Source organism: Nicrophorus vespilloides, unplaced genomic scaffold (assembly GCF_001412225.1).
Source record: "Nicrophorus vespilloides isolate i.1.1-1 unplaced genomic scaffold, Nicve_v1.0, whole genome shotgun sequence".
Classification (NCBI taxonomy): Eukaryota; Metazoa; Arthropoda; class Insecta; order Coleoptera; family Silphidae; genus Nicrophorus; species Nicrophorus vespilloides.
In genome coordinates, this window is record NW_017096093.1 from 240674 (window position 1) to 258962 (window position 18289).

The 18289-nt window shown below is 29.6% G+C and overlaps 1 protein-coding gene across 1 annotated transcript in view; it reads right to left on the reverse strand.

The window, feature by feature from the left end:
• Nucleotides 1-2707: 2707 nt before the first annotated feature.
• The window catches only part of LOC108569494 (very long-chain specific acyl-CoA dehydrogenase, mitochondrial-like), a 16684-nt gene continuing 1102 nt past the window's right edge, over nt 2708-18289 (reverse strand). Inside the window, exons 2-4 of the mRNA XM_017931064.1 lie at nt 17842-18287; nt 2891-3040; nt 2708-2847 (exon numbers count right to left, since the gene is read on the reverse strand). Coding sequence (XP_017786553.1) covers nt 2708-2847; nt 2891-3040; nt 17842-18287 — 736 coding nt within the window. The remainder of the gene's footprint in view (nt 2848-2890; nt 3041-17841; nt 18288-18289) is intronic.

Genomic DNA, 18289 nt, shown 5'->3' on the forward strand with positions numbered 1-18289 from the left:
TTTAGGACAACCAGAAAATAATATATAAAGGTTTCGAAAATAATGCTAAAGGGAATGTTATATATTTATTGATACAGAATATTTGGTAGATGTAGAAAACCTAATTAGCAAGGAAGACAAAGAAAATAAAGATCAAATTAAAAAAGTTTCTGATGAAAAAAATGGTAATAATCCTGATTTAAGAAGTATTATTGCAATTAGTATTAAACGCATTAAATCCCAATGGATAACTGTTAATTGAAAGATAAAAAAAAGTACAAATAGTCTTTAAAATGTAATTTGACCGTTTATTTAATAAAACTTTTATGTTCGAAACAAAGCTTTTAATTTGCTTTATAAATTAACTTAATTTCGCTTAACGAAGTAATTTTATGGAACGCATCCAATTTGTTAATCCCTGCAATAAATTCTTTGTAAAACTCTTGCAAAATAGTGAATGTATATAATTTACTATTTTGAAAGAGTTTAAAAAATAATATTTCTCTTTCAATATTTGCATAATTAGAACAATTTGTTTTATAAAATATTTATTAGTCCTATATTTCGTAACTGTAAAAATAATGGAATCGCCCTGAAAACCTTTAAAAAATAAAGTGAATACAACAGAATACTTTATATAAAGCGACATTTCCTCGTCGTTTCGTTTACGAAGGAGAAGATATTAGATAAAATGGGGAAAATATTATGCGAGACATAAATCCAGTTTGGCTCATAATGCACGTGCATTCCCTTCATCCTGATTCTCTCCCGTTCCCTATTCTCCTTCTTTATCCTTCTTGAGCTTTTTAAACTCTTTATCTTTCCTCCGCTTTATGAGTATTCCAGCTAAAATTGATTCGGAAACATTTAGTAAAAAAGGAAAGAAAAAACAGCATTATCTCGTTCATATCGCCCTAAACAAAATAGGAAACTGCTAAGGGAAAACAATTTTCACGGAGTTTTATTCAATTTGTGTACCATTGGCGGAAAAAAAGCACGCGCGCGTTCGGGACGTTTAAATCTTCAGATAAATGTAACAAATCGAATGACTTATGTCAGAGAAGTTGATGTGTGTTATGCAATGTTGGAAACAGTTGCTTTAATAATTTGATGTGTATTTTGTTATTTGTTTTTCTCTATCTTTGAATCCTGAAAATAAAGTTCAATTACAATTTAATCAAGCAATTATTTAAATACTTTATTAATATATTTATATTGAGTCCATAATTTTAGAATGAGTTAAAGAAATATATGTCAAAAAGATGTATAAAAACAATAATTTAAAGAAAAAAAAAGTAGAATGAAATATATCATTATATTGTATAAAACTAAATTCGTTTTTGGAATTGTACAAAGTGGACACAATTATATTTTTTGCAATTATTGAATATTAAGCTAAAAAACGTTTATTTGTAACGGATATACAATTATTTAACTTACTGTTATTCGCGCGCCTTTTTCGCGTGGCGTTTGTGAAACTCTGTTAAATATAACGTAACTAATTAATTTATATAAATATAATTATTTATATAATTATAAAATATAATTGATTAGATTGAGGAAAAAATAAAACATATTACCTTCTAAGATGCTTTATTTCCTAAACATATAAAAATAATAACTTCATCATCACTGCTATCATTAGTTTCTGATAATTTGTTTTTGTCTCATTTCACGCCTCGTGAGTAATTAAAGGTTAAGTAAAATATTGGGTGAAATAAAAAGTTCTGAGCCTTTCGTCGCATTCATCGAGCTTTTTCTTGAGATCATCCCTATGCAAATGGTTTTCTAGCTAATCTTCAGTTCCTGAGCAATGGAACAAGAGCTCGCATGCAGGTCCGAGTCGACGATTTAAATGATTTTATCAGCATTTTCGACGATTGGCCTACCAGAAATATTACCAGAACGGAAGCGTTAATATTTTAAATATTCTACAGCGTTTACGTTTTAAATGAATTCAATCAAAAAACAAATATTTTTTTCAAATAGAAATAAAAATTGTCATATACTTTATATAAAGAAATAATTTAATTAATTAAAATAACCCCTCAAATTGATATCTAAATTATCATCATTTTCAAAATATTTTGCTTTTTTATTTCCGTATAGGGCAAGAAAGTTGCTGAGGCTCAAAAAGCAAAATGTTGACTGTTTAATGGAATGAACGTGTCAGAATTAGTTTAAAGAAATCCGTCTTGGATAGTTATCACTCAAGGATGACCAACATTCGATCTACTGAAGTTTATGATGACCAAATTGTCATATAACTGTGCAAGAGATTGCATAAAGTTTAAATGTATGTACGTAAGAAAATATTGATTGTATTTAGATAATACATAATTTTAGATAATAGATATTAAATAATATATATTTCAGGTTGTATCTATCTTTGTACAAAGGTAATTTGTATACAGTTCATTGTGTCCCATTGAAGTTTATTCCATTACATTATTATGTTGTAAAATAGGCTTCTAATATATTCTACTCCATTGAAGAAAACTTTCTTCTAAGAGTTTTATGAGGTTTCAGCATCTCATTGGATGAGATTAGTCGACGATGCGGAAAGTCTAGTGCGAAGACTCATCCCTCTCACCTCGTAGCAGCTCAATGAAAGAACAGATTTCATTATGTTCTAGCTCACGCATTCTCCCTTTTTTTATATACGCTCAAACAGAAAAATATACAATCAGAACAATAAATTGTATTCTGGAGAGGTGCTAACAAGGGCTCACGAAGCAATACCCATAACATTCCCATTCACGCCTCCGAAGAACGGGGAAGAACCGAAGAGGTCATTGTGGGGTACAAACATGCGGAAGACCGCAAACAACAAGCAACAATGCGGTTGTTTCATTCTTTCAGGGGGCGCTGAAAAGAGCACAAGAAACTGTATTACATTTCACGTGTTTACGGTATCTCTGTCGGATCTTGATGCAGAAAGACGGCTTAAGATCGTTGTTACCATTGTGGGATAGGATGGACACCCGCTGTGACTTGGCCCGTGTCCTCCGCCCTGCACATCTTATGGAAATATTTGCCGGATGTGCAGAATGGCCACTCCCTGTTAACAACAACAAACAGCATAAGCTTCTGAAGAAAATTTCGAATTCTTTTCTGAAAAATCGATGGACCAGATGTGCGTGGTCCGTTATCGAGGTGTATATCTATATTAGATTTGGATGTTCGTGTGCAGTCAGAAAATGGATGGGATTAACTTGATTGATTTCTTTCGGACAGATGCATTCGCAACAATATGGTAAATTTTAAAGAATTCTTGCTTTAAAATTATTATCAATTTATGGCACATAATTGTATTGTTGAAAACATTTTCTGCCTAATAATTTCCCCCAATTCTTAACAAATATAAAGTATTAAAAAAAGGCAAAGTTATTCCCATATAATTATAATAATTAAAATATGAAAGCATTTTGTAAAAATTTGTAAACCTAAAGAATTGGAAGAATGGAATTAAATTTTTAATAAATACAGAAGCTTGAATACACTAACTTTACTGAATTAAAATTTATATTTTATTAACATAAACATTATAAAACATAATTAAAAAACTAAAAATAATTGTAAAGTAAATATTTTGTTAGTAATTGGATATGATTGAATATAATATCATGTTTTCAATTTTTATCTTTTAATCTAATTGACATAATTTTATATCATTATTATCTTAAAATTGATGATTATCAAATATAAGTATGATGAATTTGAAAATAAGTATGATGAATTTGAAAATAAGTATGAATTATTGCAAAATTCACAATTAATTAAAGATTTTCCATAATAGCACAATCAGAGTTATTGCTTAAAACGAGAACGTATTTGTTGTCATGTATAACGGGGATGTTATTACAATTTCTGCTTTAATTAGAGTGTACAAGATTGAGGAAATGTTTAGTGCTTAAAATGGGATGCGATATTAAGGGTGATCCTAACACATGAGGGGTTGGTTCGACGTGTAACGAAATAAGGGCATAACTAGTTTAGGGACACAAACTGCCCCCCGGGGTCTAATCGGCGCCTCGTTCTTCCATTGTTTACACACGCATACATAACAACACCCAGGACCAGATACTGCGGTCTTGCAACAAAGCCCAAAGCACCTCGTTTCTCTTCATTTCGCACCTTTTTTCTGCCAATCCTGTTGTTGTATAACACACATGTGCTTGACATTGTGTTTCCTTTACTACCTAATCCTCATAACGATTACCATTATCTCACGACACGCATTGTCCAAACATTAATGCTGGGAAAGTTACGTAATTACGTTACTTTACGTGCGTTAATAATATACTGGTATCAAATATGAACAATATATAGATAAACTAATTGAATATTAAAAGAAAGCAAATTAAATGTATACTTCTTTGTCAAAAAGTCAATGTTAGTAATTACAACATTTTGTTAAACACATAATAGAATTTTATGTATATTAATTATTAACTTTCCCAAAAAAGAACAATAAAAATATTAAGTACATGTCAAATGAAATATTTATATTTAACATACTGATTGAAGATCTTTCCGCCAGGAGAATACATTATGATTGACAAAAAATTGTGCAAAAAAGGACATTCTGTAAAATAAATTATCCAACCAAAAAACAATTTTAATTTAAACTTAAACAATCATAAATTCTTCATCAGTCATTTAAATTTTTTTGAACACATTATGGGCAAGTTTAGATTTCATAATTAATAACTGACAACTTAAGTAAATCATATATTGTTTCAATGATTTTGATTTTTTTTTTTAAATATATTTTTTTTACTAAAAAAATATTAATAGTTATTCAATTATGTATTATATATAAACAATTTGAGTATAAGAATGTATAAGATACTATACTTTAATTAGTCTAATGATTCATCCAACATAAAAACGCTCTATAATGTAAATTTGTTTAGAATTAATACAAATATGTTATTTTTACTATTGTTGGGTGATTATAATATACATACAGAATATTGTTTAAATTTAATCATTATGCTCTGTTTTTCAAACTACATTTGGTCGTCATCTATCATAATTACAAAACAACACATGCAATTTTAGACATTTGTTTTTATGAAAGAATAGCTATATTGGTTATTACAATAGTAATAACATTTATTGTAACAAATCATACTACATATATAATATAGCAAGAAAGTAAAGCAAAACAAATTGATCTGCTAGAAAGGACTATTGACCATTGGTCTTTCTGTCCTGGTTATTACATTGGTAAAACATTAATTAATTTTACTGATAAAATACTGTTATGTATTCCTAATATATTACACTATTAGTTCGTTTGCTAACAATAGAGAAATAATATTGAACGAATAACAACATACTAATAGCACAAATTAAACAATTTACTAACAAAATGAAAGAAATATAAAATATTTAGACATTTATTGTTAAATGAGTGTTCAATTGCTTAATACTCATTTATTGATTAAATAAGTTTTAATATTCATTTATCGATGATTATTGAACTACCCCATCTTGAAAATACATTATTGCTTCTATATTACACATTTATCTTTTTCACTTTATTATTTATAAATCGACAAAACTACAAACCATAAGTAGGTATTCAATTATTTAATACAATTTTTTAGACATTAGTTAAACTAGTTTAAATATGCATTGTTTTATTATTTATTATTTTTAATTTTTAACTGAAATTACAAAGTAATATTGAAGCTGAGGTTGATTTACTTATAACATGCAATTTTTCAAATTGAATCTGCTCACAAGCGGCGGATATATCCGCCCAGTATTTTTCTGACGACTCCGTCATATTATAACGTTAATTTTGTAGACTTGACACTTGTGTTAACAAAATACGTCTCGAAAATACTGCAAATGGTTTATATCTTTGATTCGCGAGTAATAAAACGACACATATTTCCATTTATTTTCAAATGTTTGTAATTTGTCTACGTAATCAAATAATAGGGATTTCTTATTCATAACATTAAATTTTTCGAATTAAAACTAGATGTATATCCCAATACAATGAGCTACCTTGAAATATTAAATTCTTGACTAATGAATATGTAAACTTCGAATATGTAAATGTTAAAAATAGTACTATATTAATGTAAGCCTCGTTCAAAGTTATTTGTATAGCGTTTGTCTTTTAGGAACATATACGCAATAAATGAGGCCTAACTATATTTTTAGGTTTGTATTGGATTCTGATGTATACTTCTAATCAACTAGTTAGTTGTATTTATCTTATTGGTAACTAACTTTTTTCTAATTGATATTAGATTTTGTTTTAAATTATTACATAAGTATTTGAATTCACTTGGTTTATGTGATTATGTTTTATAATCGTCATAATCAAATGGTTGTGTAAATATTATATATTTTTCTATTACTAACAAACTTTTTCAATTGAAACAAAACAAATATCCTGATACAAACTCGATGTAGAAAAGTTTCGAAAATGAAACCGATTAATAATAGGGCAATGTTAGTAAAGCGAATCAAAAGAACCGGAAACGCATGTTTCTCTTTCACATACTACACATATACAGTTGTTGCTTTCTTTTTTATCGTTACCGAAAATAAATCGCATATTTCCTGTACGTTTTTTTCTGTTCGTGCCTTAATTTTTTCTTTATCGTTTTTGAGGGTAAAAACTGGTGCGTTGATTGAATTGACTACCGCGGACGGCTCGGGAATAATATTCGAAACAGCCTTTTCGTCCTTTGTTTCACTCACCGAAACTTTGCCATATATGAAAAATAGAATAGTAAATGATGGAAAACGTAGTTTTGTTGATTTTTTTTCCAGAGTAAATTGGGATAAACTAATTATGAGGGGTTGACTTTGATACACCATTCGGGGGAGAGGGAGGGTGGTCGTTGAACGAGGTGCGGAAAATGCGGATTCGGGGGGATGATTTAAAATCGAGGGTTTGCGGCGATTGTGGAGGTGGGGTTTTGATGGTGCGCGCCAGTGTTTTTCGGCTGGCTGAAAAATATTACGAAATTAAATTCCGCATATTAAAAATGTTATTAAAAAGCATTTAATATTTTATAGCGTAAATCAATAACGTCCATTTACATGCAACACAAACAAAAATTAATTGCTTTTTATATACCAGACACACTCACTCACTCACATACATGCACATATACGCAGGGTAACCGGTGTAATATTCTCGTGTGCGTATGTGTATGATGCATTGATGATTATTTTTGTTTGATGTGTTCGACATATTGGGTGCGGTTTGGACCAATCATTGTCATGACCATAATTCGATCACGGTATAATTTTGGGATTAAGCCTTTTGTGCGTTCTATTCTTCATCTATACTTCAATACTGCTATATTGCCAACCTGAATACTAGCGACGTATCTATCGTTCATTCACTAATGAGTAACGCATAAAAAAGTATTAAGTAATACCATATAAAATCGTTGTTATAAATTCAGTATGTAATATTAATATATCCAAACCATTTTGTTACAATCGGACTTTATTTTAATGAAAAACACAAAAACTACTAAATAATAATTATACAGTAACGTCATCTCATAACAAAGCTTCAATATAACGAAATTTGCAATTATTCGCAATTGTCAACATAACAACTATGTTGACAATTGACAATATTGTTGAAAATATGTCTATGGTGGAAAGTTGCACTACTTCCAATAAACTATAAATTGGGTTATCCAGATGGTTCAATTAAATTTAGAAGAAAACTATATTATATTTTTTTTGAATGCAGAATATGAAGTTTTGTTCAGTGGAAAAGTCATGTTAACAATAAAAACAAACAAATTAAAAAGATCATGCAGAAAACGTGTTAACAACAAATGATTGAATAGATGCTTGAATTACATGGAAAAGTTCTTTTCTTTTAGTACAAATTGTTAAATGAAAGAAAAAACACAAACTATAAGATTTCACTTCGTATGAAGTTGACTGTTTATTTAAGAAAAGATTGTTTCATATTTTTTTTTCAAAGGATCGTATTTTTTACCATTGAAAACAAAGTTTTGCTGAACGAAGTTATTGCGAGGAACGCATTCTATTCGTTCATTAAATTATTACTATATATTAATGAACGAACTTTAATGCTTACTATTTGCATTTTTTTTATTGCTAAAACTTATTATTTTGTAGCTGATATAATCAAACTACAGTAAGTTTACGTATTTATTATTGAAAAAAAAATAGTAATTCAAAGTATTTGGTTAATATAGATTATAGATCTTTTTAAATTTATGATTATTTCGTCATTCTTATTTTAGTAAAATTTATTACAAATACCAATATATACTTATACAAAAAAGAAATCTTGATTTTATTTTTAAACAAATTGAGAAAATTAATTATTACTTATATTTTAAATTATCAAATGGGATTTAACTTTGTATCTTACGAAGTAACTTTCTATAAATTTTTACCTCAATTTGTTAATTGAGATATGAATATATTTGTTTCAAATTATTTCAGGTATAGAAAATGTAATTTATTTGTTTATATTAACACAAAGATTAAAAATTATATTAAATTTGATATAAAACAAGACTTACTATTACAAATCCATTTTTCCATTTCATTCATCCATTTTTATTATAAATAAAATGTATATGATTTCAATTTTTTATATATTCTTGTTCCAAGCGTTCGAAAAAAAAATCATCTCTTTGAAGATGACAATAAAAAAAGTGTAATAAATTCGGATTATAATATTTCCAATGACGCTTGAAAATATGTTGGTTGTCTTTTGTATGGGGGTCCTTTAATATGAAAGTTCTTGATGACTTTGTGTTTGAATGATACAAACCGGCCCTAAAACCTAAAGCTTTTAATTCTTTTATCCTTCGCAGACTTTTATCCATAGACATAGGACATAGGACATAGTAGACCTATAGAGGCAGGCATTCAAGTATCGCGCAGTGCACAAGCATTAACACATTATTCCGTATCAAACAGAGCTTTTGTATGTTAGGTGTGAGACAATTATTAACAGATCGTCGCCTCTGCGAGCTGCGACAGAGAGAGCCGAAGAGCACACAATTGGCCCTACATTGAAAAGTACACCTTGTTTGCACGTTGGGGTTGGCACGACAATGGCTAATTCGCTCCAAACACCAAACATCTTCATCATCAGGTATATACATTATACTCCTATATATTCGGAGCATTATCTCATTTACCGTTGTACTAAACTCATCATAAGGGTTTTCCCATTCGAGCGAATACATCTATTATTCTATTCAATCACTAAAAAAATGAACTGCATATAAAAGAACCCGAATTATTGACTGATGATGGTCGATCACATCATTAAAAGACAACAAAAAAGAAACAGTTTTTTGTAAAATATATATTTTTTGGTCATACACACATTTATAATAAATAAACTTTATTGGATGTGTACTTAAAAGTAATAAATATGAAATATTTTTCTATACTATATTCTGTTCAGTAAAATGTTTTATGGAATCTAGTAGTTTAGTTATAAAAATACAAAATATGTCACAACTGTTGTCACTAAGTCTGTATCAATCAAGTCACGTATATTAATATAACGGCGATGAATGGTGAATGACAAATAATATCGAGCAATTAAGTTAGTGTTTGTTTTTTTTCTTCCTCTCTCCCGTTTATTGTACTCTTGTATCATTATTGCATTTGTGAATTTATGAATGGGCGCGGAGTTAAAGCGTAAAGATCTCCCCCTCGTCGTGAGGCACCCCTCGCACTGATAAATGCGTTTTATCAAACATGGATAGTTATGTAACATCGCAAGCGGCGCAATGGTCGGTTGAGGGGTGTAGGACAGGGTGAGAGGGGCAGAGAGTGAGGGAGAGAGGACGAGCATCATAAAAGAGACATTATAGAGACATTACCACCCCGGGCGGAGATGTAATGATTTTTTGAACGCAATTAGGTTTGTTGGGACAATTCAATAGAGGGTCGTCGACATTTGGTGCTTTTCAGGACAACAAAACACTCAGGCTCTTTATACGCTCTTTACTCGCTCACCCACTCACGCACCCATCCACCATTTGGGTGGATTTGCGGGGCCGAGGGGATTTCGCATCCCTCTGCTCCGGGGGTCTCGTTGCTTGATGCCCATGCCATGCGGTGCGGGGCCCTATATTTTTTTTTGTTTCTGCACGGTGCCATAATTTAATAACGCATCGACGGAATCCAATTCGACGTCACCCCGCTCCAATCGAAAATTTGTTTAGATTGGTTTGTATTAATGGAAAAATAATTCTGTTAAAACGAAAACTCAATGCACCATTCCCAACCCTCATGTAAACCAAAAAAAATAAACTGATATTACACTGCATCCACACTATGTCAAGTGTGCTCCCGGCACATGAGAAAACTGTTTGGGGCATTCCCGGTAATTCTCGAGATTCGATAAATTTAAAAAAATCGTTTTAATAAAAATCCAGTAAATGAATTCATGGCTGATTTTGAAGAACCAGAAAAAAAATCTTCTCCAGCTTTATAAGTTTCTGGATTATGTAGATATTTCTATATAGTCATAATTCGTTTATCCCTATGTTGTCTAAGTCTATCTAATAATATATCTTCATAGATCATTGTCGATTTTATTAACTTTTGTCATGAGAAAATTTCAACATCTGTCAAATAAGTTGTCTTACCGACTGCTACTATCAAATGAGAGATAACTTCTAATGTGCCGGATTGTATTAGATCAATTAATGCTTTTTTAACACAATTCTTATCGTTACGAATCTCTCTATATATTTTAAACATTTTTTGTGCCATTTTCAATTTAAAAATTTCTCAAGTATTGAACGATAATTTACGGATATCGAGATTATATATTTTTCCAAAATTCATTTCACGGCAATTTTCTGTCTCGGGATTTCCCGGTTAAGACTTTTTCATAAATAAATATCATGGTTAATCATGTTTTATTTAATAAAATGCAACAGAAATGTTTTATAAATCAGCATTTGAATAAGAACATTCAAAAATATAACAGATATTTATTACAATAAAACGCTGAATTCATTATTTTTATAGATTTATTAAAAAGTACTCAATATGTTACATTAGGCATTAATTTTTCGTTTTTTTGACATAGATTTAATTTTTTAAGTTTTTATAAAATAATAATATTTTTACAGCAATGTGTCTAGAGTCTTAATTTGAGTACTAGGTACATCTGACACATATTTTTGTGTTGTATCATAGAATAGATACACCATTATATTTCTCATAAATTGATTCATAGTTTATTATACATATCTTTACAATTTAAGTTAATAACTGGTAAATATCTTTCTACAAAATTGTTGATAATATTGTTATTCAATAAAATTCAACATCATCTTAAACTTCAAGAGAGTTTGTACCAAGCACAATAAATAAAGTTTTTCTTCAAAAAGCTTTTCTAGGTTTTTTATATCAACTGAAAATGAAATGTTCTTGGAGTTAATGGAATTTTGCGAAGACTATGTAGAAGAATAAGTAGAATTCGGAAGGTGCACTGTCTGGTGAATACTGCGAGAGGAGTAATACAATTCAGTCTAACTCCAACTATTTTTGGGAAAGAACCAAGCATCAAAAAACGATTATGGATGTTTTTAATATCTCTGCTAATTCACGTGTCGTGTAGTTATTGATTTCATCATGAGTACAGCAGACCGTTAAGGTTGAAATCACAAGCTCTAAACTTTGCGAATTATTTTTGCAAAACAACTTCATCATATATCTTAGTTATTATGTCATTTTTACTTTAAAATAATAAAAAAGTATAAAAGTCTAAAATGCTTTAGAAAGCTGCATCGTTTTTAAAGTTTTTGCTTTTACATCGTTAATTTTTTTTAATTTATAAATAAATGTTAAAAATAATCGATATTTTTTAAAATGTTAAAGCCATTTTAATGGCTCTTTTAAATAGTTAATTATTTTTTATTTTCTTAATATTTTTTTCATTCGTTTTATTTTTGTTTTGATTTATATAATAAATAGTAAACTGTTCTATATTTTATTATGACACATTTACATTCTAAATATTTACTTGAAATATTCTTTCAAAATTTTATTAAAAATACGTTTATTATATGTAAATTCATATCATATTAAAATCATTAACTTTACACTTTAGGCTTTGAGTAAATTTCGTTATATTGAATCAGCGCTAACAAAGAAAGTGCTAAACGAGGTCTTTACCTTATTTTCTATTTTTATAAATCATTCAAATGTCATTTTCTTTTAAATGCAGTTTTTAATTGCAATTATTAACTTTTCTAATTCATTGCACCTCGTTCAGAATTTAATGGGAAAAAAAATGAAAAAAAAAACAAAGCGACAGAGAAAAACGGTTTCTAGTAGTACGCGAACGAAATAAGAACGGAGACAATTTCCGCTCACTTTGGAAATGAGACGCGAATTGGAAATGGATTTCAATCAACGCTTGCAGAATTCATCACATCTTTTAATTCATCCCTCTTAGTTTTTAATCAAGACTATATTAAATTAATGCTGACAGAAAGTGAGTACGAGAGATTGATGGAGGAGAAATGAAAAATTCCTGGGGAGGAAAAGAGAAGGAGCAACAAGAGTATAAAATGATAAAAATAATTCGATCATAATTCGCGCGTTCTCGTTTAGCGCTTGAAAGAGAGGTGTGAGAGGTAGGGGTTGAGGATGAGGCAATGGAGAGAAAGAGGCAAAGACTAAGGATTCTGAAGTGCGAAAGGGATGGAAAATAAAAGAAGAAATTGGCGAGGCAAAAGTCAATTAGCACGTCCGAACGCAATTAAGATTTTAAACGAAGCATTTTTGCTCAGCTTCCGTATTAATCGTGTAAAAACAATATCCTCGTTATAACAACGGCACTGGGAATTCTTATTGCATTAACTCCACTTTTCAATTTCCATTTTGCCATTTAGTGAGGCATTAATTAAAAATTATATTACAATTCGGATTAGTAAAACCGGAAGCGGCAAAAATTTCGCATCGCATCCAGCCGGAGATTGTTGATTAAAGATTAATGCACATTGTTCGGTTCTGGCTGTGGCCACTAATCCACTTTCCAGTCGGCCACTTCACCTCCAAAGCATACCTATTCCGAAACTCGATTACGGATGATTCAAATTCGATTCCGGTTTTGCCGCTGCTTGGACATGTCGAGCCACTTTCCTAACCCGTCTCTCCATCTACGAATATCTACCGCAATTACACAATCCTGCAGTGCCATCTATCAGCTATACTCCACAACTTATTTAGGTATGCATTTAAAAATCTATATACAGGTATCCCCCAATTTACGAAATCCCGGACTTACGAACACAATTATAAATTCTTGTTACAAGGAGATATATAATAACTGTCCAAACAAAAATTGATAATTTCTTTAATATAATATAATATTTTTGGAAGATGCACAATCTGTTTATTGCATTTGTTTTTTTGTCGTTTTTTATTAAATAATTGCAATGTCTACTTTGAAATGTATTTGTAAGTAAGTATTTTGTTTATTTTAATCTATGTTTTCAAATTTATGTAGTCAGTAACATGGAATTTAACATAGATAAAAGTAAAAACCATAATAAAGTGTGGAAAATAAGTATATTTTGAATATTTTAAAATTCCCCTGACTTACGAACACATTTGACTTACGAATAACCCTTTGGAACGGAACTAGTTCGTAAGTCGGGGGAAACTTCTACTTTATTTCGAATAATTAAAAAAGACATGGAAGAATGGAACATATAAAAATCTTACATATTAATCTATTTCTATATATTTTTAGTAAATTGAACAAAATTACGGATTATAGGAATTTAGTTGCTTCTCGGATTCTGCTATTTCAAACGTAAGTCGAAATGATCGTAAGTCAAGTTTCATATAAATGAAAAGATAATAGATATATGTATAATAAAATGAACACAATATTTTTGTTTTGTTTTACAGCAAACACAAATTATATTTGCAAAGTAATGTCCACTATAAACAAAGATGAGAAAAAAGTCGAAGATGGTTAATATATTCAAAATATATTACGCATACACATAATGTGTCTGAACACATGTTTAGAAAATGATGAAGCAGGCGCACAAGCGAGGACTTCTCTTCTTCTCGTCACTCGTATTGCAAAACATCGCTCGTTAAGCGAGTCATTTTTTTATAACAATTTGTTTTGCTCGTTAAAAAAGGTTCGTTAAGCGAGGTTCTACTATAGTTAGAATAGGGAAGCGAGAAAATTGAAAAACTAGAGAATAACCATAACCAGAGTGGAATCATTAAAATTAAAAATGTATTATAATATCAAAATAGATTGATTATTTTACTAAAGCAAAGAGGTTGTAGTCAATACTTTCGATATATAATTGAGGATAAAGGTTTATTAAAATATTAACGTACTTATTAATTTATAAAAATATATAAATTTATAATTATACAAATTGTATGAATAAAATGAAATAAATTACATATATACATGTCAATGCTTACAAAGGAACCATTGTTCGACAAAATATTAAATATAATAAGGTTTAAGTGCATTTATTCCCTGGCCCTGGTAATATTGTATTGTGCGAGGTGCAAAATTGTTGCCTTTTCTTCCACATGTTCTATTTCACATGTACATGGCTCCCTCAACTTCTTTCCGAATATCTCTTAAACGGCATTCTGTAATGGACAATGCCCTGGTATTTCTTTGTGCAGTTTGGTTACTAGAAGTAAAAAAGTTGTTTAATTAACATATACATTCATTATCATAAAAACTAATTTCTTAGAAATGTTATTTGCAGGGTTTTGTTTGATGATTGCTTCAATTTTGTGAGTCGTCACCGTAGAATTCTTAACATACAAATAATATTGGAAACTAAAATACAAATTTGTCGTTTGTGTTTATTTTTTACATATCACTTACCTTCTTTGGTATTTGCAACCATCAATTAAATATAGATATCGTTCAACTTGCCAAGACGATTGTTTTATCTATTTTCTTAAATTTAGTCCATTTACAATGAGGTACCACGAATTTATTCAATTAAAATAATTCTGAAAATTATTATTATTTCTACGAAATTTAATTAAATTTGTAGAAAAAAGTCAAGTCCTTTAAAGTAGTTGAATTTTATTTTTATTATTGTATACTGTTTTTTCTTCTACATATATTTATTTCAATTTCACGTATCTGTACCTGTTAATAAGAATATGTGCAATAAATATTATGCTTTTCTATACCATTTCTTCATAACACTATTATAATTTACCTTTGCCTATGTGAGCAAACAAAATTGTTTATATTTAGGAACACAATATTCACAATTTATCAGTTTGCAATTTGCATCAGAAGCAGCAATCCATCAAATTATAACATTTGCTTCAAGTAAGATTTTCTTAAGATATTTTTATACAAATATATATCTACATATCACAATTTCCAACAGAGTTTTTCAGACAACCTAATCATGTCGATTTTCTACAAGCTGAATTGTGAAAAGGAATTTGAAAGATTGAACTTTGATGATGTTTCAGTTCGGGAATTCCCAGACCATTCATGAAAGATTTGAAAGATTGAACTTTGATGATTCTTTCATATATGTTGAAGATGTAAAACGCGAAATTTTAATTTCTACATTCAATTGATGAATGCAGATACCAAAAAAGTGATATGCAAAGAAACACAAACGAGATCACGAAAAATAGCAGTGTTGTCTATGCAAGAATACCGGTAGCTTTAAGAAACAACGTCCTAAAACATTGATTGACAAAAATGGAGCGGTGATGACTNNATTATAATACATGTAGATGTTAATTAAGCCACTTTTTACAAATTAACCAACTGCACCAAGAAATAGGGAGATGTCTGCAAATTATTTTTGCCGAAAATGTCATATACCAGGGCATTGGATTAATTGGATTAATGAATGTTCCAGAACATTCATGGAAACTGTGAATGGTCCAATAGCCGATGGAGCTATGTACATGTCGAATGGTACATACGGAAGAAGACGCAACAACTTTGGACTTGTGGTACAAAATTACCAAGGTCAGAGAAAACATTCATATAAACCTTATTAAATATGACGAACTGATGTTATTTTGTAGGGCGACTAATAGCCGAATGGTTAAGTCGCCCTACCCACGTGCCAGTGGTCACAGGCTCAAATCCTGGTCAACAAGCCAGGCGCTTTGTGAGCACTCTCAGTGCTTGTAGCAATAGGGCCATCGTTCATCACAGATGCACTGTGAAATGAATGAGGTTCAGCATATGGACCTTCAGCCAAGTCGATGGACAGTGTTAAAGATAGTAGCAGATTCACAGTCAAAGGAAATAGTGGAATCGCAGAGCATCAATGTACTACTGAAGTTAACCTACAAGACGACAGCTAACCAACAAATTAAAATCAAATCATCATAATGGTAACTATCTACCGGGAAAGATTACCTACCTAATGTCAGCCGCGATCTTAAATTTTCTCAATGTTCACATTGATGAACAGATTGTATATAAAATTACACGACATAAAAAAAATGTTATTTGTAGAAAATTATTTGCATATGTGTAATATTATCAAACATATTAATATGATTCTATACAAATTTCTATTATATATTTTTTTTCCAAAATATACTTTTTTAAATTAAATAATGCTTTTTTTTTATGGTACTATTAAGTGTAACATCTCTCTTTTATTAATTATGAAATCGTAAAAATTATTTCAACATTATCAGTATTCGATCGGTCTAGATTGAAAACAAACTTAATTTAATGAATGAAAAATGAAAATATTTTTTAAGAAAAGAATACAAAATTATAAGTATTTGATTTAAATTTATGCTATACATATTTCAATTAAATACTCCGATTTGTGCGGTTTCAAACAGTATTGGCTTTATGCGAGGTATTGGCCATTGCACAAAGCTTCCTGACATTAAATGAATAGATTACTTTCAAGCAGCCGAATACATTTTACAAATAAAACTTAAAATGTAATATTTGAACGTTTCTCGAATATTATTTAAAAATAATTAATTTAAATAATAAATGTTAATTGATTGACAGACCAAACGTGATTTAATCAAAAACAAAAACAAAACCGCACTTCAGTTCTTCGTGAAACAGAGAATTGATTGACAGACCAAACGTGATTTAATCAAAAACAAAATCCCCTCAAGTTATTCCTGGATGGAAATGAATTATATAAGGAAGGAAGTAAGTTGATTGTTTTACAACAGCAAAAAGGTTATATAGAATTATTTGTAAAATAAATTAAGTCTTAGGCTTTCTTGAAATATTAACGTACGTCCTGCTGATATTATGTTTTATAGAGATTTTTTGATTATTTTTAAATATATATATATAAATTTATTTAAAGTAGTTGTTTGAATCAATTGAAATTACGAAATTGTCATGAAAAAGTGTACTTACTTCTTAGAATAGTTATATACAATTAACAGATTATTTTGATGCGCTTCATTGCAAAAGTTTAAGATATTGCATTTTGTAAAATTTAATTTCTTATATTTTTTTTTAATTTTCTTAAAGTTAGTCCATTTTCAATGATGGTACCTCATTTATTCAATTAAAATAATTCTTAAAATTATTATTATTTCTGCAAAATTTAATTAAAATTGTAGAAAAAAGTCAAACAAGTTTCACAAAACTACTAAGATTATGTATAACATCGTTTCATGACATATTGTATTATTATCAAAGAGAAGTAAAAAAACATGTTTTCTTAATTGACTACATATATTAAACAATCAAGATTTAATAGGAAATGAATAATTTTAATACTGTATATATATTTTTCATACAAATTGATCGTGTTAATCTTAGATCAAAGACAAGTTACACAAACCACAATTACTTCCTTATCTTACAGATAATATTGAAGATATCACTGAAATTCTTATATTTGGCCTCGACAAGTTCCATATGGATACAATTCATTTTGTGCAGAATCATTTTAAATGCTTCAGAGCAATAGACTTTTGCTAAAAGAATCTGCAACTTGGAATCTGCCGAATTGAAATCAATGCCCCTGGTTGTACGAGAAAGAACTACTGCTCCGGAGTACATGCAAATCGCTGCATCAGCCAACCGACTCAAAATGCATTGCTCAAACATAATATCTTTCTTATAAATGAGTAGCACGTGTTCAATAGTAATAGATTGCACGGTCAGCCCACGTGCCATAAGATCACCAATCGAATGCAAATCCTTATGTATAAATTTGTTGAAATTATTCGACGGAACTTTTCCCATCATAGCGTTGAATCGCTTGGAGAAAGCCTGTCCTACGATCTTTGGATTCGAAGTTGGTTTTCT